The sequence below is a fragment of the Piliocolobus tephrosceles genome, chromosome 2 (genome assembly GCF_002776525.5).
Source record: "Piliocolobus tephrosceles isolate RC106 chromosome 2, ASM277652v3, whole genome shotgun sequence".
In the NCBI taxonomy this organism is placed as follows: Eukaryota; Metazoa; Chordata; class Mammalia; order Primates; family Cercopithecidae; genus Piliocolobus; species Piliocolobus tephrosceles.
This window is the reverse complement of record NC_045435.1, coordinates 63,510,163-63,535,965: the sequence shown is the minus strand read 5'-3', so window position 1 is coordinate 63,535,965 and position 25,803 is coordinate 63,510,163. Positions and strand designations below refer to the sequence as shown.

Genomic DNA, 25,803 nt, shown 5'->3' with positions numbered 1-25,803 from the left:
CCAAGCAAATGGAAAACAAAAAAAGGCAGGAGTTACAATCCTAGTCTCTGATAAAACAGACTTTAAACCAACAAAAATCAAAAGAGACAAAGAAGGCCATTACATAATGGTAAAGGGATCAATTCAACAAGAAGAACTAACTATCCTAAATACATATGCACCCAATATAGGAGCACCCAGATTCATAAAGCAAGTCCTTAGAGACCTACAAAGAGACTTAGATTCCCACACAATAATAATCGGAGACTTTAACACCCCACTGTCAACATTAGACAGACCAACAAGACAGAAGGTTAACAAGGATATCCAGGACTTCAACTCAGCTCTGCGCCAAGCGGACCTAATAAACATCTATAGAACTCTCCACCCCAAATCAACAGAACAGACATTCTTCTCAGCACCATGTCACACTTACTCCAAAACTGACCACATTGTTGGAAGTAAAGCACTCCTCAGCAAATGTAAAAGAACAGAAATTATAAGAAACTGTCTCTCAGACCACACTGCAATCAAACTAGAACCTAGGATTAAGAAACTCATTCAAAACCACTCAACTACATGGAAACTGAACAACCTGCTCCTGAATGACTACTGGGTACATAACAAAATGAAGGCAGAAATAAAAGATGTTCTATGAAAAAAACAAGAACAAAGACACAACATACCAGAATCTCTGGGACACATTTAAAGCAGTGTGTAGAGGGAAATTTATAGCACTAAAATGCCCACAAGAGAAAGCAGGAAAGATCTAAAATTGACACTCTAACATCAAAAAGAACTAGAGAAGCAAGAGCAAACACATTCAAAAGCTAGCAGAAGGCAAGAAATTACTAAGATCAGAGCAGAACTGAAGGAGACAGGGATACAAAAAACCCTCTAAAAAAAAATCAATGAATCCAGGACCTGGTTTTTTGAAAAGATCAACAAAATTGATAGACTGCTAGCAAGACTAATAAAGAAGAAAAGAGAGAAGAACCAAATAGATGCAATAAAAAATGATAAAGGGGATATCACCACCGATTCCACAGAAATACAAACTACCATCAGAGAATACTATAAACACCTCTACGCATATAAACTAGAAAATCTAGAAGAAATGGATAAATTCCTGGACACATACACTCTCCCAAGACTAAACCAGGAAGAAGTTGAATCCCTGAATAGACCAACAACAGGCTCTGAAATTGAGGCAATAATTAATAACCTACCAACCAAAAAAAGTCCAGGACCAGACGGATTCACAGCCGAATTCTACCAGAGGTACAAGGAGGAGCTGGTACCATTCCTTCTGAAACTATTCCAATCAACAGAAAAAGAGAGAATCCTTCCTAACTCATTTTATGAGACCAGCATCATCCTGATACCAAAGCCTGGCAGACACAACAATAAAAAAAAGAATTTTAGACCAATATCCCTGATGAACATCGATGCCAAAATCCTCAATAAAATACTGGCAAACTGAATCCAGCAGCACATCAAAAAGTTTATCCACCATAACCAAGTGGGCTTCATCCCTGGGATGCAAGGCTGGTTCAACATATACAAATCAATAAACGTAATCCATTGTATAAACAGAACCAAAGACAAAAACCACATGATTATCTCAACTGATGCAGAAAAGGCCTTTGACAAAATTCAACAACTCTTCATGCTAAAAACTCTTAATAAATTAGGTATTGATGGGACGTATCTCAAAATAATAAGAGCTATTTATGACAAACCCACAGCCAATATCATACTGAATGGGCAAAAACTGGAAGCATTCCCTTTGAAAACTGGCACAAGACAGAGAAGTCCTCTCTCACCACTCCTATTCAACACAGTGTTGGAAGTTCTGGCCAGGGCAATCAGGCAGGAGAAAGAAATAAAGGGTATTCATTAGGAAAAGAGGACGTTAAACCGTCCCTATTTGCAGATGACATGATTGTATATTTAGAAAACCCCATCGTCTCAGCCCAAAATCTCTTAAGCAACTTCGGTAAAGTCTCAGGATACAAAATCAGTGTGCAAAAATCACAAGCATTCTTATACACCAATAAAAGACAAACACAGAGCCAAATCATGAGTGAACTCCCATTCACCATTGCTTCAAAGAGAATAAAATACCTAGGAATTCAACTTGCAAGGGATGTGAAGGACCTCTTCAAGGAGAACTACAAACCACTGCACAACAAAATAAAAGAGGACACAAACAAATGGAAGAACATTCCATGTTCATGGATAGGAAGAATCAATATCATGAAAATGGCCATCCTGCCCAAGGTAATTTATAGATTCAGTGCCATCCCCATCAAGCTACCAATGACTTTCTTCACAGAATTGGAAAAAACTACTTTAAAGTTCATATGGAAGCAAAAAAGAGCCCGCATTGCCAAGACAATCCTAAGCCAAAAGAACAAAGCTGGAGGCACCATGCTACCTGACTTCAAACTATACTACAAAGCTACAGTAACCAAAACAGCATGGTACTGGTACCAAAACAGAAGTATAGACCAACAGAACAGAACAGAGCCCTCAGAAATAACACCACACATCTACAACCATCTGATCTTCGACAAATCTGACAAAAAGAAGAAATGGGGAAAGGATTCTCTATTTAATAAATGGTGCTGGGAAAACTGGCTAACCATATGTAGAAAGCTGAAACTGGATCCCTTCCTTACACCTTATACAAAAATTAATTCAAGATGGATTAAAGACTTAAATAAATGTTAGACCTAAAACCATAAAAACCCTATAAGAAAATCTAGGCAATACCATTCAGGACACAGGCATGGGCAAGGTCTTCATGTCTAAAACACCAAAAGTAATGGCAACAAAAGCCAAAACTGACAAATGGTATCTAACAAAACTAAAGAGCTTCTGCACAGCAAAAGAAACTACCATCAGAGTGAACAGGAAACCTACAGAATGGGAGAAAATTTTTGCAACCTACTCATCTGACAAAGGGCTTATTTCCAGAATCTACAAAGAACTCAAACAAATATACAAGAAGAAAACAAACAACCCCATCCAAAAGTGGGGAAAGGATATGAACAGACATTTCTCAAAAGAAGACATTCATACAGCCAACAGACACATGAAAAAATGCTCATCATCACTCGCCATCAGAGAAATGCAAATCAAAACCACAATGAGATACCATCTCACACCAGTTAGAATGGCAATCATTAAAAAGTCAGGAAACAACAGGTGCTGGAGAGGATGTGGAGAAATAGGAACACTGTTACTCTGTTGGTGGGACTGTAAACTAGTTCAACCATTGTGGAAGACAGTGTGGCAATTCCTCAAGGATCTAGAATTAGAAATACCATTTGATCCAGCCATCCCATTATTGGGTATATACCGAAAGGATTATAAATCATGCTACTATAAAGACACATGCACACGTATGTTTATTGCGGCACTATTCACAATAGCAAAGACTTGGAACCAACCCAAATGTCCATCAGTGATAGACTGGATTAGAAAATGTGGCACATATATACCATGGAATACTATGCAGCCATAAGAAAGGATGAGTTCGTTTCCTTTGTAGGGACATGGATGCAGCTGGAAACCATCATTCTCAGCAAACTATCACAAGAACAGAAAATCAAACACCGCATGTTCTCACTCATAGGTGGGAATTGAATAATGAGATCACTTGGACATCACACACCAGGGCCTGTCATGGAGTAGGGGAGGCAGGAGGGATAGCATTAGGACATATACCTAATGTAAATGACGAGTTAATGGGTGCAGCACACCAACATGGCCCATGTATACATACGTAACAAACCTTCATGTTGTGCACATGTACCCTAGAACTTAAAGTATAATAAAAAAAAAAAGAAATGCTTCAAGATTCTGTCAACATATTTTAGTGTAAAACTAATACCCCAAAGGAATTATAAATAAGAAATGGATAATAAAAAACAATAAACATTTATAGATCATCTATGATATGCCGATCACTGTAGTGGGCTGCAAAACATGCCAAAAAAAAAAAAAAAAAAAAACAGATTACACCTAAATAACATCCAGATTTTAGAATAAAAGACTTTTAAATAACAATCTAAAATCATATATGTGCCTTTGAAATGTATAAATTTTTCTTTACAATCGATTGACTTCACTGTGTTCTGCTTAGGCTGAAATTAAAATTTGTTTTCCTAAAGCCCCCCAAATCCTGACAACATGAGGAAACACTATGATTTGTAAAGACAAAGTCAAACAACTTACAAATAGGTAATATTATATACATTATTGATTATGCTAATATTATATACATTATGTATTACAAGTGTATATTATAATGTATTATCTACACGGTGATAGTAATTTAAAGTGAGCCTTTTTTTCTCCACTGTTTTAACCACTAACAACAACAATAAAAGCACTGAGGTAAAAAAATTTTTAATTAAAAATTTAAAAGCATTTTAGTTGCATTTCATTTAAGATCAATACACTTGGGTGAGTCAGGTAATATTATGCTAATATTATATACATTATGTATTACATGTGTATATTACAATGTATTATCTGCATGGTAGATGGTGATTTAAAGTGAGCCTTTTTTTCTCCACTGTTTAAACCACAAACAACAAGAAAAAAGCACTAAGCTAAAAAAAAGTATTTTTAGTTAAAAAGTTCAAGGAATTTTAGTTGCATTTCATTTCATATTAATACATTTGGGTGAGTCAGTCAGCTAATAACAAGTAGTAACACAAAAATTACACTGAGCCAAAGTCTTACTGCTATCAGAAAAGTCACAAAGAATCTTTACCTCATGACTCCCACTCTCCTCACTTAGCCCATAACTAAATTTAAACCATTCCTGTAAGAACTGTTCTTTGAGAAGCGGAAAGAATATTTCATGCATAGTATTAAAGAAAATGAGCTTCTGGATAAAGACACACAGAAGACGGAGAAAAATAAGGGTTGCTTATAATATCACACTGCTAACTATAAATTCCAATTTCCTAATTCTCTCAGGCCATAGTTATTCTTCTAGTTTTAGAAGAGAGGAGATAGGCAGTTCTTCTAATTAAGCTCCCTCCCACTTGAAATTTCAGTCTTGTAAAGCTCACTCTGTTTTTATGCTAGCCTGAGAAATTTGCTGACAATGAAATTTCCACTTTAAATATTCAGCATGATTTTAAATGGGTTTCTTCAAATTACTCTTCAGTGGACCTTTAAAACCACAATTGGAGAGATAAAGGTAATTAGAAATAGCAATGTAAATGGAGTTCAATCTCTCAGATGTCCTCCAAAATGTAACATCCCCTGCTCTTACCCAGTTTCCCTCAGGATGTTAAACAGTTCAACCATTTATCATTACACATCACTCATTCCATTTGCACATCACAAGATATATCCCTGCCATTCCAATTAGTATCCTACTGTGTCACAGGAGATAGAATGTTAATCACAAGAGCTACAGCAGTTAAACTGAAATAGTGTACATGAAAAGGATATACAAAATGACAAATGGAGAGACTCTTTTCAAGTCTTGGCCAAGCCACTTAGTAGTAGGTGACCTTGAGCAAGTCCCTTAACCTCCTCTCCTCATCTGTTGTGAAAACCGAATAATCACATGAGTGCACTTTATAAGCTGCAGGTACTATACCAATATAATGAGATACAATGATTATAGCTATATATGTAACAGTTAAAAAAATCTTGACCCAGAATAATAATTGAGGTCTACATCAACCTAAAACACTCATTCTCCATGCATCCTAATAGAGCCACATGTCCAAGAGAGGTCAAGCGACAATCCTTGGAAGAAATGCTGCTATCCTGGCCAGCGGGAGGTATCACAATCTCTCAAGTCATCATGTACCTATCTGTTAATTAGATAAGTTCTTTATGCAAATGTAAGCCTGATGGAGACACATTATAGCCAAAAACACAATTAATGCCAGTGGGAAATACAGCAAAACTTCAAATTAGATTCTATTTATACTCTACCACAAAGTATAATTACTTGTTCATTGGAAACATATCATTGATTACAAGGGCTAGTGGATGAAAGTATTAGGAAGATCCCGGGATCAGTCAAGAAATATGGTGCAGGTACATTCAAATTCTTAAAGAAACTGAAACATATTTTCACTTATGCATACCATTAATCACAACCAAAAGCTTACTTAAAAGAAGTGTAATAGTCTCATGAATTCAGTATTATATTTTTAAGCCTGGCAAGAAAAAAACTAAAAAGTATGTTAGAAGAGTTCTCTGTTGCTAAGATGAACAACTTGAGATATAAGAGGCAACATCTTACAAAGACTACAGAGGTACAACAGTTGTAGGTTAATTCAAACGTCCATTAAGGTCTTCAGTCTTCAATAGTTTCTAGAATCCAAAACGCAGATCCCTAGCAGAGTTAAAAAGATACTCAAAAATTTTAAAATAAATGTCAAGTAAATTATTTAATCTTCAAAAACCTGATTACTCACAGATAATGATCAGGATCAAACTTGGCCAGCTCAGCAGCCAGGCGCTTCTGTCTTCGTTCAGCTGCAGGGGTGAAATCTGGATTCTTAATATCAATAACATCATTCAATTCATCCTGAGGATACCCAGAAAAGAAATAATTGCTATCTCCTATATTTAGCATTTAAAACTCAAATTTTATACAAAATGCCAAAGCACAGGAAGAACCTAACTGATCAGTAAACCATGATGCCACCTATGACATTTAGATTCAAATCCAACAAATGTTTAAGCACCTACTACTTGTTAGGCCCTGTGAGATCTTTCTCATAACTTATCTCATTTAATCCTTATAACAAACAAGCTGACTGACAGATATTAAGGCTATAAAAGTGTAACATAAAAAACAGAATGGAATAAACCCCTACAAGCAAGGAGGAACATTTAACTCAACATCCATTTCCCCATTTACACCTAGATATTTGAAAGTTATCAACGTAGAGTGGCTTGATTTTCAGACATCTACACATAGTCTCTTCTTTCTTCCTATAGTCTAGCTCAGCTGGTCTAAAGAAGCATTACTATACAGACAATATCCCTTATACGAAATGCTTGGGATCAAAGTGTTTTGGATCTTGAATATTTCTAAATTCTGGAATACCTGCATTATACAGTTCATCAGGCCTATTCCAATAATCCCAAATGCGAAATGCCCCAAAGAGTATTTCCTTTGAGGGCCATGTTTGTGCTCAAAAAGTTTTAGATTTTGGATCATTTCAGATTTCAGATCCTGTAAAAGACTACATACAAGCTGAGCGTGATGGCTCACACCTGTAATCCAAGCACTTTAGGAGGCCAAGGCGGGTAGACTGCTTGAGTCCAGGAATTCGAACTATCCTGGACAACATGGCGAAACCCCATCTCTACAAAAAATACAAACATTAGCCACGCGTGGTGGCTCATGCTGGTAGTCCCAGTTACTCGAGAGGCAGAGGTGGGAGGATGGCTTGAGCCCAGGAGATGGAGGCTGCAGTGAGCCAAGATCATGCCACTGCACTCCAGCCTGGGAGACACAGCCAGACTCTATGAGAGAGACAGAAAGAGAGAGAGAGAGAGAGAGATTACAGGCTCATGTCTATAATCCCAGCACTCTGGGAGGCCGAGGCAAGCGGATCACGAGGTCAGGAGATCGAGACCATCCTGGCTAACACGGTGAAACCCCATCTCTACTAAAAACACAAAAAATTAGCCCGGCATGGTGGCAGGTGCCTGTAGTCCCAGTTACACGGGAGACTGAAGCAGAAGAATGGCATAAACCCAGGAGGCAGAGCTTGCAGTGAGCTGAGATCATGCCACTGCACTCCAGCCTGGGCAACAAAGCGAGACTCCATCTCGAAAAATAAAATAAAATAACATAACATAACATAACATAACATAACATAACATAAAATAAAGCAGTTATTTTCCTCTCTCCTCTTCCCCCTGGCCTCCAGATTCGGGGCCTCCACATATAGTCATGCAACATGTACACAGCAGAACATGAGTGTTCTATGGCAATGCAAGCCCCACCCAGGCTTGTTCTATGCACAGTCACATGCAGCAGCCCTGTTCAAACTGGACCCTAAAAAGAAACAGAAACAAACTAAAAGCAAAGGTAGCTTGGGGTTTAGAAGCAGAAGGCATCAATCAACCAAACGGAAGAAAGAGGATGAGAAGTGTTCAACTACAGCAAGAAAAAAAGGTTCCTTTTTCTTTTAAACAACTGCTATGGCCACTAGCTACTAGAGCCATCTAAAGATAGACATTGCCAAAAAAAGGTCATGTAGGATTTAAATTAGGCTTATGGAAGTTTATGCATAGGTTAGGCAGAGACAATCCAGAGAGAAAATAAAGAACAGTGAACACATCTGGCTAGTGGGTCTCCTGGAAACAATGGCCTCAGGTCCCCGTGTGGCCAAAAGGACAGGGCCAGCAAGCCTAGCGTCCTGCAGCGCTGGCAGCAGCAGTCCCAGGAGCTTGCTGGGTTGGCGCCCAAAGACTCTAGGATTGTTGCTGCTGGCAGCCACTGCTGCCAGAAGCTTGTTGTGAAGTCCTGACTTTGAGCAGCCAGGGCAGTTTTCCAAAGGCACCCTGGTGGCTGGCAGCAATTTCAGAAAGGAAAAAAAGACTGGGGGTAGGGAGAGTATATCTCTGTGTATGGGGAGTAGAGGGAGGAATGTTCAGAGAATTTGTTTCAGCAAAACTATTTTATTTTCTTATTATCAGTTTACATATAGAAGTTTACAAGCAAATCCTGTCTAAAACGTTGGAGGCAGGCCAGGTGCGGTGGCTCACGCCTGTAATCCAGCATTTTGGGAGGCTGAGGTGGGTGGATCACGAGGTCAGGAGATCGAGACCATCCTAGCTAACACGGTGAAACCCTGTCTCTACTAAAAATTACAAAAAAATTAGCCGGGCATGGTGGCGGGAATCTGTAATCCCAGCTACTGAGGAGGCTGAGGCAGGAGAATGGCATGAACCCAGGAGGTGGAGCTTGCAGTGAGCTGAGATTGTGCCACTGCACTCCAGCCGGGGCGACAGAGCAAGACTCCGTCTCAGGAAAAAAAAAAAAAAAAAATTGGAGGCAAAAAAATGTGAAAGACTTCTGTAAAGGGCTAAATTATTCAATGAAGAAAAGATCCCTGAGTTGAAATTATGAATTTTTTAACTTTCTTCTTTGTATTATATTTCTATAATAAATCTGTATTGCTCTTATTCTTAGAAACAAAAAAAGCCATTTTTCATCTATTGAGGTTGTAAAAATACTGTAAAAATACTAAATGCTAAAAATACTGATATGAATAGTTAATGAAGCTGTAAAAAGCTGTAAAAATACTGATATGAATAGTTAATGAAGCTGTATGGACACCTCTTCATCTACGGGCAGAACTAGAAAAAACAAACTTGTGCGAAAATAGTATTTGAGAAAATGGTGAAGTTTTCAAAATCATTTTAAATTAGAAGAGATGTTCTAAAATATCTTATTTGTGATCATCATTTCAGTTTCTTCTAGCTGCTTTACTCATAGAAATAGGGTCATATTATTAACCTTACATGATCACTCAGTTTTGAACCACTTGTTACAGCTGCCATAAACAGAGCAGCTGTGAATGCAGAAGAACTGTACAAGTAATTAACCAATTATGCAAGACTTCTGTGGCAATATTTCATAAAACATATCTACCTTAATACCTTCAAGAGGATACATTTGAATTTTTGGAATCTTGGGTTTACACTTGATTTCTAAAAAAGTCTGGTTGCTGCACACACAGTACTCAGCACAGTGCTACCCAAATCCCCTGGTGCAAGGTGAGCTTCAGAATTCACTCCTTCAGAGTTTGGAAAGGTAACATGGTGCACACACCATATTTTATGTAATACCCTCTAAGATGTCTGGGGCAGCGCCCATATCCAAACACTACTTCTACAAGGAAGTTTTGAATATGTACACTAAGTGGGATTTAAAAACCTGTATCAGTTCAGGTTAAGTTTTGCCACCAAATTAAATATTTTAAAACTTTTAGTCTTCAGAACTTTGTGTGATCCCAGCATTCCACATATGGGGTTATAAACCTATACTACAAGTAGTATACTATTCACTTTATAAAACCCTTAGAGTTTTCCCAGATGCTCAGCCGTTTTTTCCCTACATTAGGGAATATGCATTCAAATTGTTTAGAAAAGCAATGCTCATGCAATTAAAATTTGAAGAGTTTAATGATTTTAGACAATTAAGCCATTTTAAATGCTTAGAATAATAAACATTAAATTCAGTGGTTCATTTCCTTTTTTTTTCCCCTGAGATTTCGTCTCACTTTGTCACCCAGACTGGATGGAGTTCAGTGGCGCAATCTCGGCTCACTGCAACCTCTACCTCCTGGGTTCAAGCGATTCTCCTGCCAGTCTCCTAAATAGCTGGGATTACAGGCATGTGCCACCATGCTCAGCTAATTTTTGTATTTTTAAGTAGAGACAGGGTTTCACCATGTTGGCTAGACTGGTCTCAAACTCCTGACCCTCCTGCCTCACCCTCCCAAATTGCTGGGATTACAGGCATGAGCCACCACGCGCAGGCACAGTGGTTTATTTCTGATGGGAAATAGAGGGATGTAAACAAAAAGGGATTAGACAGGCATGAACTATATTGGTTAATATTTAATGTTTTTAACCTAAGTAATAAATATCCAGGTATTTGATACATTAGTTAAGACATCCAAAAAGATAGAAAGTATAGCAGCTTAAAAAAAACAAAAAAACCTAAATTATTTATTAAGTGAACATTTTCAAGATACAAGAATTTCTGACCTAAAAGGGACTCATTCTAGGTTCACATTATGGCATTCCTACAACATCTCGGCAACGTGTCAGAAATCCTTCAAAAGGATTTTCCGTAAACAGCAGCAACAATTAAGTAACAAATCCCTGGCCTCAAGAAGCACTTCTAATCTAAATGTAAAATCTGTACTTAGCCGTGTGACATTTATTATCATTCATGTACAGCGTTAGATTGGCAAGCCCCAAACAGCCTGACCACAAACTATCTCTTGGCCGAACAATTGAGGTCCATTCACTGTAGCTCCTGCTACAGACAAAACTGACAATTCTAATTACCTCTGAGATCACCAGCGATTGTGATCAAGCAGAGAATATGGGCAGACCACAACTCAGCAGAAAAACACCTAAGTTTTTAGAAGGAAGGCTATTTTATCAGCATTATTTGCTTCTAAGTAAATCTCAATTTTGTTCCCTTTAAGGAATTTTGAGAGCATTGTATATTTTTCAAGGGCAGGAGTCTTTACAGCATTCTACACTTTCCAAAGACTTTTCACATGCATTCTCTTTTTAAATTTTCAAGACAGCCTTATAAAGTAGGTGGGCAAATTTATCCCCACTTTCCAAAAGAGGAGACAAAACGTACTTGTGGTCAAATAACTGGCCTGGTATCCCAAATCTAAACATAGACAGGAGCAGGACCAGAACCTGGGTCTTTTCCCTCTCCTTGGTAAATTCAAATATGTCTTAAGATAATAAACCACATTCTAAACAGGTTTTGTTTAGTTTTGTTTTTTGAGTCTCGCTCTGTCGCCAAGGCTGGAATGCAGTGGCGTGATCTCAGCTCACTGCAACCTCTGCCTCCTGGGTTCAAGGGATTTTCCTGCCTCAGCCTCCCGAGTAGCCAGGTCTACAGGCAGGTGCCACCATGCCTGGCTAATTTTTTGTATTTTTAGTAGAGACGGGGTTTCACCATGTTAGCCAGGATGGTCTCGATCTCCTGACCTCATGATCCACCCGCCTCGGCCTCCCAAACTGCTGGGATTACACGCACCACCACATCCAGCTAATTTGGCCAACATGGCAAAACTCCGTCTCTACTAAAAATAGAAAAATTAGCCAGGCGTGGTGATGGGCACCTGTATACCCAGCTACTTGGCAGGCTGAGGCAGGAGAATCGCTTGGACCCGGGCGGTAGGGGTCGCAGTGAGCCAAGATCATGCCACTGCACTCCAGCAAAGTGAGACTCTGTCTTAAAATAAATAAACAAATAAATAAACAATGGGCTGGGCACAGTGGCTCATGCCTGTAATCCCAGAACTTTGGGAGGCCAAGGCAGGCAAATCGCTCAAGTTTGAGACCATCCTGGCCAACATGGTAAAACTCCATCTCCGCTAAAAATACAAAAAACTAGCTGGGCATGGTGGTGGGCGCCTGTAATCCCAGCTACTCAGGAGGCTGAGGCAGGAGAATTGCTTGAACCTGAGAGGCAGAGGTTGCCATCAGCCGAGATCGTGCCACTGCACTGCACTCCAGCCTTGGTGACAGGGTAAGACTCCATCTCAAAAAAAAAGAATAAACAGACAATGGTGCCTACTACACACCAAGAATTAGACAATTTGATCAAAACACACAATCTCACTCTCACCAGGAACATTCTATTTCATTTATATACCTAAAAGAAGAGACATCATGCTGTAAGTACATGATCCCATTTTTCAGAAGTATAAAACATAAAGCTTTACAGGAAGTATGAGAGAAGAGTTCTGTTTAGCACTTTGGAAACTTCATGTCTACATTACTGAATAAAGGAGAGAAAAAAGAAAGCCACGGGGCGTCTGTTAAGAGCAGTACAGTTAGGCAGAACAGCCAGTGATATGGAAGGGAATGAACATCTATGTACTTTAGCTGTGCTAAGTGCTTAAATACAATCACCTCCTGTAATATTATTTTTAAAAACTACCGAGTATGAGCATAACTGAAATTAAAATATCCAAATGGAAAAATCCTATAGATCAAGATCTTTCAGAAAGACAACATACCTGTAACCGCTGAAACACTCCTGATCTTAAGTTTCCAAAGCCATAGTGGCACTGCAGATTCAAAGCACTTTCTGATACCTCTTCATAGGGTGTCTGCTCAATTTCCCAATCAAACTCTTCATCATCAACTACTTCCTCAGGAATCTCAGAAGCATCTGAATGTGTTAAATTTTAAATTTTTTTAAGTACTGGACTTAAGCACAACTAGGGGAAGAAAAAGTATAGGAAAAAATGCCCACACAGATGTACCAAAAGACATGTACAAGAATATTCATAGCTCTGCTATTCATGATAGCAAAAAAAAAAAAAAGAACCAAAAATGTGGTATATTCATACAATGGAATATTACATAGCAATGAAAGCAAATGAATCTCAGCTACAGTATGAATAAATCTCACAAAAATAATGTTAAGTGAAAGCAGCCAGACAAAAATAACACATACTGTATGACCTATACATGCAACGCAATAACAGGCAAAACAGAGAATAGTGGTTACCCTGATGAGAGCACAAAGTAATGGAAGAATACAGGATGGGGTTCCAGGGCGTTGGAAATGCTCTATTTCTTGACAGAGGTGGTGTTCACTTTACATCGGTGGTCCCCAAACTTTTTGGCACCAGAGACTGGATTTGTGGAAGACAACTTTTCCACAGATCAAAGGGGTAAAGAGATAGTTTTGGGGGATGAAACTGTTCCACCTCAGATCATCAGGCTTTAGATTCTCATAGGGAGTACGCAACCTACACTGTTCGCAGGAACAGTTCACAGTAAGTTCATGCTCCTATGAGAATCTTATCTGATCTGACAGGAGCCAGAGCTCAGGCAGTAATACTTCTGGCCCTCTGCTCACCTGTTGTGCATCCAGGTTCCTAACAGGCCATGGATCAGCACTGGTCTGCAACCTGAGGGTTGGGGACCCCTGTTTTACGTAACTCACTGAACTGTATACTTCTGATGTTAGCTCAAGATGCTAATATTTTGCCAACCACAAAATGCTGCTTCAATTGATCCAAAAATGTGAGAGATCTGGTTCAACAGGATTTTTAATGTCTTAATTATATCACCAAAGAAGCTATTTTCATATGGTTTCACATGAGCACCTTATACCTGAAGTATTTTCTTCAATTTCCTATTCACTATATCCCATTTCCCCTACAAATACACAGCATTCCAAATATTTCTATTTATCTTAATTTCCTCCCAACTGCAATAAACATACCTATTTCTTCCACAAGTGGTTTTGCTGTCCTGGATTTTCTTGGTGCCAGAAGAGCAGTTAACATGTTCAGCCCCTCAAAATGCTGGCCAGGGGTTTCTTTGGGCAGGCGAATGGTAAAAATTCCTTAAAGATAAATTTGTTTTATGCTTAGATTAAAATATTCAAAAAGCTAGACACAATAGCTCACACCAGTAATCCCAATACTCTGGCAGGCTGAGGCAGGAGGATCATTTTAGCCCAGGAGTTCAAGAACAGCCTGGGCACCATAGCAAGACCCCGACTCTACAGAAAATAATAAAAAGAAATTTTTAATTAAAAGAAAAAAATAAATAAAATAATCAAAGACTTCATAAATATATCTAAGAAATACACGCCTTGGTAAAACATAATTCTATTTTACAGAGCTCTAAAACTATGTCATCATAGATTAGGTGAATACAAGTCAAGATAGAAAAAGGTTCTTAACAAGGGTTTTTCAGAAGCTGTCATTTCTATAAAAAATGATTAATCTGGCTGGGTGCAATGGCTCATGCCTGTAATCCCAGCACTTTGGGAGCCCAAGGTGGACAGATCACGAGGTCAAGAGATCGAGACCATCCTGGCCAACATGGTGAAACCCCATCTCTACTAAAAAATACAAAAATTAGCTGGGTGTGGTGGCACACGCACCTGTAGTCCCAGCTACTTGAGAGGAGGAGGCAGGAGAATCGCTTGAACCCAGGAGGAAGAGGTTGCTGTATGGGCAACAGAGCAAGATTTCGTCTCAAAAAAAAATATATATATATATATATATATATATCTTAATCTGTTAAAGCTATAGAATACTTTAATCTTATACAGTATGACCTTCACCTACTGATAATATTAAAAATCCAAGCTAAAACTTCTAAAAATCAATGTCCTAAGAAGGTAATAGCTTAGAATTAACCAGGAGTTACTAATTAGACTTTTGGAAAAGGAGGAAAAAATACGAATACCTAATCCAATGGAGAATGGCAGCAGTTTTAAAAATACACAGAATCTTAGATACAACAACTACGGCTTAATAAGGTTTTCTGGCATGTCAGGAGATCTATCCCTAAAGTCTATGGCAGACTCAAATTCTATGTACTTCTTTTCTTTCCTTGGCTGGTTTATCAATCTTATTTAGGCTTCCCTGGGAACTCACTACATTATTTAGCACTCTTATGTTTTAAAACATTTTGCCTTTTTCAGTGTACTGAACTGAATTTCAACATATCAAATACAACTCAGCCCAAATATCTCCGTATATACAATCTTCCTTAACTCCTGTGTACTTTTAAATTTTAATAATTTTGTTTCAATATGCAACTTACCTATAACTAAAAGCCGGTTTACTATCTAGGAAGGCAGTTTCACTATACTTCATTACACATTAATTACACTGCATTATGGGTTAGATCTCTGTCATTTAACCCACCTTAGCCCACTTCAGTAAGGTCAATAAATATTCATTGAATGAAGTACACAAGAGTACACATGGTGTTCTAAATCCGATGACAAAGGAAGCCAGTGGCTTCTATAAAGGAAAAATAAATGGGTTCATGGCTAGCTGAAATGAAGGGCTCATCAATCATGAGGAGAAAATTCAATTAGCCTTTAAATGCCACCCATGCATAGTTTCTCTCTCACCTACCTGTTATTAAAATTCAAGTGTGAAAATTATACAAGAAAGATTCCATTCATAAGCTCATAAGTCATCTACATTTTTTATGATCAATCATTTCACATGTTCTAACTTTTACTTTTAAACGTCTACTAAATGTAGGGAAAGTACTCTAGGAAATAGAACCAGAGTATTTAACTTTACTTTGAAGAATATTGTGAAATACTTTAAAAGACTTGCGGGGGACAAAAACATCAATAACAGGCACTAGACACTAAGAGGCAAGAAAGAGTGATCAGAACAGATTGTACCTGAAAGATATCGAAAGGTCCCCATGGTATCTTGAAAGATAATTATGTAAATAATGTGAAAAATCCCAAGAAATAAACTAAAAAAATTCCAAAGATGATACCTTTATCTGCATCGTAGGACCCTTGCTCGCTTCCATTTTCTACTATTCTTCCAGGAAGGGTTAATCTGCAGATTTAACACAGGTCTCATGAAGTCCTTAAATTATAACGTAAGTGGCCATCAATACTTGTAAACATTTAACCATCAAAATAATCATTTTTTAAAAAAGTTCCTCAATATTTCTTTCACATTTTAATAAACTAAATAAGTTAGATTCAAAATAAGTTAGATTCTTTCCCCAACTAAGAAAGCAGAAATCAGAGATGACTCATCTTTCTATTTGAATTGGTGACCCTTAGTCACCAATAAAGTAGATACTGAAAAAGAAAAGCCATAATAAATAGTAGTTATCACTACTGTTAAAATACAAATTGAGTATCCCTAACCTGAAAATCTGAAATGCTCGAAAATCTGAAACTTTTTGAGCACCAACATGACACCACAAAGTGGAAAACTCCACACTTGACCTCATGTGATGAGTCACAGTTAAAAAGGAGTCAAAATTTGGTTGCATACACAAAATTAATAAAGGTATTATATAAACCTACCTTCTGGCTATGTGTATAAGGTGTATATAAAACAAATAAATTTTGAGTTTAAACTTGAGTTCCATCCCCAAGATATCTCATTATGTATGCACAAATATTCCAAAACTCTAGAAAATCTGAAATTGCAGATAAGAGACACTTAATCTGCACAGATAAGAGATACCCAATGGGAAACAATAAAGAAACATAAAACCAATTGCCTTTATCAAGCAAATTACTACTTTAAAAAAAAAGCAGAAAGCAAAAGTGTCAAATCTCATCATTATTATGTGGGGATTTACCCATCTTTAGTACTAAAAGAAAGGAAGTGATTGGCTGGGTGCAGTGGCTCACGCCTGTAATCCTAGCACTTTGGGAGGCCGAGGCAGGTGGATCACCTTAGGTCAGGAGTTCAAGACCAGTCTGACCAACATGGAGAAACCCCATCTCTACTAAAAATACAAAAATTAGCCGGGCGTGGTGGTGCATGCCTGTAGCCCCAGCTACTCAGGAGGCTGAGGCAGAAGAGTCACTTGAACCCAGGAGGCGGAGGTTGCGGTGAGCCAAGATCACGCCACTGCACTCCAGTCTGGGCGAGAGTAAGATTCTGTGTCAAAAGAAAAAAAAAGAAAGAAAAAAGAAATGAAGTGATTTCCCAGCTTCCAGTTTTACCCTAGTTCAATCAGTCTTCCACTGAGGCCCCAAAAGAATTTTTCTAAAACAGGAATCTAATTGTCACTTTTCTATTTTAAAAAGCGTCTATGGCTGCCTGATACTGCCTAGATAATTTAAACTCATCAGAAGGGCATCTCAGGCCCACTCCATATCATTCCAGACTTGAAAGTTGAGCTTCCTTTCCTTCCATGGCCCTCCCCCTTGTTTCCCACTAAATATGATTAAAAACAAAAACATCTGACAGTCCCAAACGACCCAGAGCCTTTAATCCCAAGGTTTCCTCAAGCTTCAATACATTTTCAGAATGAAACTCCCTCTAAGCCAGAATAAGGAGTCAGTTTATGGATGAGTTTGTTATAATGGTTACAAACACTAACTTTAGTGTCAGAATCTGAATTAACTCCCAGATCTGCCATTTACCAGATGTGTAACAACCTTGTTTGTACAAGTAAATCATTCTTCAAGAATCATAAATCCCTCTTCTGTAAAGGGGGGAAATAACAGTAACTATCCAAGAGTTACTATGAGCATGAAATGAAAATGCAAAGAGCTCAGTGGCTGGCACAATAGGTGAGCATTCAGAAAAATGTGAGCTATTATTACCAGCTCCCTTCCCCTAAACTCTAAAAGCCTAGAGTTCAATTCTTACTGTATAGGAAATCATATTTGCTTACAGGGTGCCTCTCCAGCTACACTCTCCATTCTTCAAGGAGAGGGACCAGGTTTTATTCGTCCTTTGTATGCCACAGCAAACTGTATTTTTTTTTTTTTTTTTAAGACCTAGTCTTGCTCTGTTACTCAGGCCAGAGTGCAATAGCGCAATCTTGACTCACTGCAATCTTCGCCTTCCAGGTTCAAATGATTCTCTCACCTCAGTTTCCCAAGTAGCTAGGACTACAAGTGCCTGCCACCAAGCCCAGCTAATTGTTTTGTATTTTTAGTAGAGATGGAGTTTCACCATGTTGGTCAGGCTGGTCTCAAACTCCTGATCTCAAGTGATCTGCCCACCTTGGCCTCCCAAAGTGCTGAGATTACAGGCGTGAGCCACCACGTCTGGAGGCAAACTGTATTTTCAAAGAATGCCCATCTCACAGCACTCTTCCCAACCATGAAGGTCTATGTCCCCTCCTCTTAAAATTCAGCAGGCTCTGGGACTGTTTTGATGAATACAATAAGGCAGAAGTGACACTGGAATTAGACCTTCAACATATGAATTTGGGGGCAAGAGTTGGGGGGGTGCCCACAAATAATCCATCCACAGCAACGGGTAAATAATAAAACCTCATTGTAACACTGTCCTAATAACAAATGAGATAATCCGTATAAAGCACCAACCTGGAGTAAAAATTCAATAAATATTTGCTACCACCATAATCTTCCTATTCTTCACATCCTGGCTTAAATATCGCCTCCCCAGAAAGGCTGTTTCTGACTACTTTGTAAAATATGGGCCCCTTTTCATTCTATATCATGCACTTCTTTCTCCTCATAGCACTTGCCACAATTACGTAGACGGCTAGTTTATTGTTTTCCTCTCCCCAGTGTAAAGTACATTAGGGCAGAACTTTGTCTTGTTCAGCGCAATAATCCCAACACTGAAACTCAATAAACAAACTAAAGAAATAAGTGAATTAAGAAACTGGAAACTGCAATATATTCAAATAGGTACGTTACACGGTCTAAGGGAAATCCGAGCAAAACTGGTTCAGGAACAGTGAAAAAACCACCTTGACTGGTGGAGAAGGTTTGTATCACAAAAGTACTTGGGTGGTAAAAGTAGGCTGCAGCTACACTTGAGAAAGATGAGGAAGATGGATAAAGAAAAGGACAAAAGATTGGCAATGCTTTATGATGAATATGTAGCAGCGGATTCTGTGGAATGGGGTTAATAGCAGTGCTTATCCCTAAGCAACACCGTCAAAGTTAAATGAGATACAGCATTATAAAGCACTTAACGGAACTGCTTGTCCACCACACTGCGGGTGATCAGTGTTAGCTGCTACTAAGGTTACGATTGTGCAATGAGAATAACTTAAACAAATCAAGTACTGATGGCCCCTCACGAAGACTTGGGGGAAACAACCACACATCAGGGGCAAAACCAAACAGAGGAGCAAAAGACAGCAGGGAAGCAGGAGAACTAGGCTAATATGGTGTCAAGAGGTCCAAAAAAGGTAAGAATTTCAGGAAGTAGGGAGGGGACAGACAAGAGATGGATCAAGAGAAGGCTGCCTAGGCAAAGTTAAAAGGACCGACGGGTTGGGAAGTCACGGGGATGTCAGCGCGCGCCGTTTGCAGGGAGGGAGAGACTGGGAGAGCGAACGCGGAGTGAAAGGAAAGAACAGAACAAGTCAGAACGGAACGAGAACTAGGGCGACACGGCAGAAACGGGCAAGTGACACGGTCCAAACGCCACTTTTTCAAGTGATTCCGCAATCCTTTGATGTGGGATTTAAGAAAGCTTAAGAAGGAAAAGGGCTTCTGCAGCATCTAAAACGCTCCCCTGGAAGAGGACATTTCCCTGGCACCAAGAGAAGCTGAGGAAACGTCGAGAACTGCTCCCTCGACCTTGCATTCTCCCTCTAAAGCAGCTATCTAACGAATGCGCCTTTCCTGCGGCCAGGCACCCAGAACTCGCCTGAGAAAGTAGGGCTTGGCGTAGAACTTGAAGTCGGACCCCTCGAAGTAGACGTCGAACTCTGAGACCCGGGCGTAGGGCACGCGGATGGCGATGGTCAGGAAGTCCGGATCCTGGCTGAGGTCGAACGCCGGGGTCAGCATCGCCGCACCGGACGCAACGGCCGGCGCCGCTCGCTCTCACTGCCGCCGCGTTCCCGCCACGCAAACTCTACAAGTCCCCACGCGCGGGAACCCGCGGTGAGAGCCACAGAGCTTCCGGCTCGAGGCGGAAGTGCTCGCGCGTAAGGCAGGAAGTCCCGCCCCACGTCGATCTCCACGGAGACGGGACGCCGTTCGAGAAGAGGTGGAACTTTCGAAACCGCCGGGAGGAGAAAGGGCGTGGCAAGTGGTGCCTGGGCGCAGGCGTTTAACCGACCGGATGACTAGCAACCAAGCCTTTTGAGAGGTTTTTAGAGACGATTTTAACAACATTAGCTTGGCAGGTAGACAGACGTGCGTTTGAATCCCTTCCTGGCCACAACTTCCCAGCTGTAAGACCTTGGGAAAGTTACAAAACATCTCTATATCTTCTGTGAAACGAGGATGATGCGAGAACCTGGCCCCATAGAGATGCTGTGAGGGTAGCATGAAGTTGTGCATGTAGAACTCTAATAACGAACTTGGCAAGTTGTCAACGTTTGATGTGCTGAAGTAGTCACCGCAGTAGCCACAGCAGCACCGTTACAGTGGTTTCCCTTAGTCCTCACCTGCCTTATTAACAATTCCTCTTACACTTTCCCTTTCCTCCCTCTCTTTCCACTTCTCTTTTTCTGCAGCTTTCTCTCTCATTCTTAACCGCTTATTTGAAGAGTTTTCTCTTTAACAGATCGTCCATCCCACTAATCTCATCTATTCCACGCTGCAAACTCTAAAGAAAACGACCCAGGGAGGTTAAGCAGTACATTTTATAACCACGCATTTTACAGTGATTAGAACTCAGAACGTTTGCCTCTTACACCGTGTCGGTGATTGCATTCACAAATTAAGATCCCTCTGTATTCCCCTTCTTTCCTTTTTCTCACTCTTGTCCTTACACTTGTCTGAGGACATCTTTTCTGTGTGTGTGTGGGGGGGGGGGGGGGGGGTTTTTTTTTTTTTTTTTTTTTTTTGTCTGCTTGTCTTCCCTGTATTTTCTCCCCTTGGAGTGTGCCCCTTATACTCTCTCAGTGCCTCTCCCACTAGTCTCCCTCTTCCCCCACATATTCCCTTGGTCTTTCCACACATGTCGTTTCCTGTTATTCCACCACTAATTGGAATAATCCAGTTGTGGTATTTATTCCATGGTTTTAAGTATCAGTGGAAAGGAGATGAAAGTCATCTCCTAGGACAGTGGAGAAACTAGAAAACTTAAAAAGCCTTTTCAATCTCCAACTGTTTTGTGATTCTAAGGAAACATTGTTGAAACTTCATTAGGACTCAGACAAAAAAAATAGCAGGGGCTAACATTAACTGAATACTATGTGCCAGCACTGCAGCAAACCCTTTATAATGATCTCATTTTCCCTCCTGACAGCTCTATGAAGTAGGCATTATATATTCCCTTGGCTTGCGCAGGATGTCACAGCTAGTAAGTGGTGCAATGGGAATTGAAACCCAGGTGAGTCTGATTCCTAGGCCCAGGCGAGTCTGATTCCTAGGCCCAGGCTCTACACTATTACAGAGTTTACTCCCTCTGTTATTACCACCGACTTCCTTTGTTTCACATTCTAATGCCAAGCCTGCCTGCTTTAGACCATACTGAGCCTTACAAGTAATAGGCACTCAATATTGACAATGAATTGATGCCAACTTGGATTTAGTAAAGCTCTCAAAAGGTCCCTTGAGATAGGCCTTTGACTAAACTATTCCAAGTTACCTTCTTTACAAAGAATCTTGGCCGGGTGCGGTGGCTCACGCCTGTAATCCCAGCACTTTGGGAGGCCCAGGCGGGTGGATCACCTGAGGTCAGGAGTTTGAGACTAGCCTGGCCAAGATGGTAAAACCCCATCTCTACTAAAAATACAAAAATTAGCTGGTCATGGTGGTGTGCACCTATAATCCCAACTACTCAGGAGGCTGAGGCAGGAGAATCCCTTGACCCCAGGAGGCAGAAGTTGCAGTGAGCCGAGATTGTGCCATTGCACTCCAACCTGGGTGACAGGAGTGCAACTCCATCTCAAAAAAAAAAAAAAAAAGAAAGAAAGAATCTTTACATCTACCATGGGGCCTCATTCCTGTAGGTCACAAGCATTAATATTTTTAAATTATTAATGCCAGAGAATCAACTGAAACAAGCTATGCTATCCATGAGGAAACTCTAATTGAAAGCACTTTGCAAACTACAGCTGTGCATTTCCTGGGTACTTTATTATGTGTCTGGCAACACACACACACACAGGACTGCAACACAGAAAAACAGACGACACGGTTCAGTGCTGCTCTCATTATAAGAAATATATATTGCATCTGTGAAACCACAAAATACTGATAGTTTCAAGTATATAACAAAGTTTTGTTGTTTTGGGTTTCTGTTGGTTTTTGTTTTCTTACAAGCAACAGTTCTCTTATTTTTGCATTTCTAATTTGTGGTAAATATAAGTTATAGATTCATTCTCACTTAAGAACATAAAGTTCCTTTTGGCTGCCATGCAACTTTGGTTCTTTCTCCTTCCTCAGAGGCAGTCCTTGTAGCTATCACTTCAGACCCATTTCTAATTCTACATCCATTTCTATGGACCCTGATGCCTTGTGTTTAGACCCACTTTATTTGGGCACATTCTCACACTATAAATGTAATTCTGCAGCATGCTTTTTTTCCTACTTTGGTTCATTTTTGAGACATGCTATGTTGATTCATAGATCAAATTGAGTTTCTATTTCTGAATACAGACATTGCTTGACAATAAAGACATTTTAATGTTTTAAATTAGCTCTGGTTTAGAGGGGAAAAATAGGAATGCAATTTTTCATCATTTTTGAGCATTCAAATGTTGCAGTATTTTTTATCTTTTCATTTTCTGAAAACTTACTTTTGGATGGCCTACCACTATTTTAAAAATAGTTTTTTCTTCTGGCCTACAGAGGACATAAAATAAAATAGTAAGATAAAGTTTTTTCCATGACCAACTTATTTAGGACAAGTGTGTAACCCATCATCTTTCATTATTTTAAATTAGCCCCTCCTCTGATCTAACAACCCTGATTGTGATCCATAAGCTTCCAAATTAAATGTTGAATTACAAATGGTTTTTATAAACAATTCCAATGTCAGCTTTATCACCAAGTTCTATTGTTAGAAGTCTTTTAATGGTGAAATACTCCTTGTTTCCAGAAGGTGGCATGCATGTAGGTGATTAAAACAATGTTATCTCAAAGAATGGAGTTTTAACCTATGTTGAAAAATAGCTTCCTGAATAAGTTGTTTATAGCTCTAGTTCATTCTCTGAGCCATTTTGGGGAGGTGGTGGAATCTTACACATTACTTGCAAACTACATCTTAACCACTGTATTTTGGCATACAACCATTATTTTGGCATACATCTTTTCAGTCTCCTATTCATAAAAGTATGGGAAGTATTTTCAACAAAATAATGTAATAATCTATATTTGCTTTCTTCACTTAATATAGCATTACAGGCTGGGCATGGTGGCTCAGGCCTGTAATCCCAGCACTTTGGGAGGCCTAGGCGGGTGAATCACTTGAGGTCAAGAGTTTGAGACCACCGTGGCCAACATGGGAAAACCCTGTTACTACTAAAAATACAAAAAAATTAGCCAGGTGTGGTGGCGCCACTTGTAATCCCAGCTACTTGGAAGGCTGTGAGGCAGGAGAATCCTTTGAACCTGGGAAGTGGAGGTTGCAGTGAGCCGAGATTGCTCCATTGCCCTCCAGCCTGGGTGATAGAGCAAGACTCCATGTCAAAATATATCTATATATAATAAATGGCATTACAGTATTTCCATTTGACTACATTTTTGTCAAGAATAAATTTATCCATAATTGTACTCTTTGTACTTTTTTTTTTTTTTTAAGAGACAGGGTCTTGTGCTGTTTCCCAGGCTGGAGTGCAGTGGCAGGATCATAGCTCACTGCAGCCTCAACCTCCTAGGCTCAAGCAATCCTCCCACCTAGCCTCCTGAGTAGCTAGGACTATAGGTATGTTTCACCACATCCAGCTAACTTTTTTTTTTTTTTAGTAGAGACGGGGTCTTGCTATATTGCCAAGGCTGGTCTCAAACTCCTGGCCTCAATCGATCTTCCCACTTCAGCCTCCCAAAGCACTGGAATTATAAGAGTGAGCCACCACTCCTGGCCTAGTGTTGTAACTCTTAAAAACAGAATTGAATATGGTGATGATTCATTTTAACATTTTAAGAAAGGAAAAAAATAAAACTAATACTAGGATTACAAAACTAGGATAAAAATACGGAAGTTAGAATGCAAACTAGATAACATTTTGAAGTTTGAAAAAATCCTTTTGTATAACAGTGGTAATACAATGGGACTAGGTATCATTAGTTTTTTATTTAAATTTATTTTATTGTAGATTCAGGGGGTTCATGTGCAATTCTGTTACATGGATATATTGCATAATGTTGGAGTTGTCCTTCTAGTTAGCCATCACCCAAATAGTGAACACAGTACCCATTAGGTAATTTTTCAGCCCTTACCCTTCTCAGTCTCCCTGCTTTGGAGTCCCCAGTGTCTACTATTTCCATCTTCATGTTCATGTGTACACATTGTTTAGGCTCCTACTTATAAATGAGAGCTTACAGTATTTGATTTTCTATTTCTGAGTTATTTCACTTAAGATAATGGCCTACAGCTCCATCTATATTGCTGCAAAGGGCTTGATTTCATTCTTTTTTATGGCTGCATAGTATTTCATGGTATATATATACCACTTTTTTATTTTATTTATTTATTTATTTGAGACAGAATCTCGCTCTGTCACCCAGGCTGGAGTGCAGTGGCGCAATCTCAGCTCACTGCAACCTTTGCCTCCTGGGTTCAAGCAATTCTCCTGCCTCAGCCTCCCGAGTGGCTGGGACTACAGGCATGTACCACCATGTCCAGCTGATTTTTTGTATTTTTAGTAGAGATGGGTTTCATCATGTTGGCCAGGCTGGTCTTGAACTCCTGACCTCAAGTGATCCAGCTGCCTCGGCCTCCCAAAGTGTTGGGATTACAGGCGTGAGCCACTACACCCAGCTACCACATTTTCTTTTTTTTTTTTTTTTTTCTTTTTTTTTTTCTTTTTGGGACAGAATCTTGCTCTGTTGCCCAGGCTGGATTGCAATGCTACGATCGTGGCTCACTGAAACCTCCGCCTCCCGGGTTTAAGCGATCCTCCTACCTCAGCCTCCCAAGTAACTGGGACTACAGGTGTGCACCTGGCTAATTTTTTTGTATTTTAGTAGAGATAGGGTTTCACCATGCTGCCCAGGCTGGTCTCGAACTCCTGAGCTCAGGCAGTCCGCCCACCTCAGCCTCCCAAAGTGCTAGGATTACAGGCATGAGCCACCACACTCAGCCAAGTGTCTTTTTTTAATATAATGATTTCTTTTCCTTTGGGTAGATACCCAGTAGTGAGATTGCAAGTTCAAATTATATTTCTATTTTTAGTTATTCGAGAAATCTCCATACTGTTTTCTGTAGAGGCTGTACCAATTTCCGTCCCCACCAACAGCGCATAAGCATTCCGTTCTCTCCACATCCATGCCAACATCTGCTGTTTGACTTTCTAATAATGGCCATTCTGACTGGTGTTAAGATAATGTCTCATTGTTGTTTTAATTTACTTTTCTCTAATTAGTGATGTTGAGCATTTTTTCATGTTTATTGGCTACTTGTATGTCTTCTTTGGAGAAACGTCTGTTCATGTCCTTTGCCTACTTTTTACAGTTTTTTT

The 25,803-nt window shown here is 39.6% G+C and overlaps 1 protein-coding gene across 1 annotated transcript in view; it reads right to left on the bottom strand.

The window, feature by feature from the left end:
• SHQ1 (SHQ1, H/ACA ribonucleoprotein assembly factor) overlaps positions 1-20,154 on the bottom strand; it is a 111,223-nt gene extending 91,069 nt beyond the window's left edge. The window contains exons 1-5 of the mRNA XM_023199973.1: positions 19,872-20,154; positions 16,033-16,097; positions 13,994-14,116; positions 12,774-12,928; positions 6,444-6,556 (exon numbers count right to left, since the gene is read on the bottom strand). Coding sequence (XP_023055741.1) covers positions 6,444-6,556; positions 12,774-12,928; positions 13,994-14,116; positions 16,033-16,097; positions 19,872-20,014 — 599 coding nt within the window. The 5' untranslated portion in view covers positions 20,015-20,154. The remainder of the gene's footprint in view (positions 1-6,443; positions 6,557-12,773; positions 12,929-13,993; positions 14,117-16,032; positions 16,098-19,871) is intronic.
• Between the last annotated feature and the right edge of the window lie 5,649 nt (positions 20,155-25,803).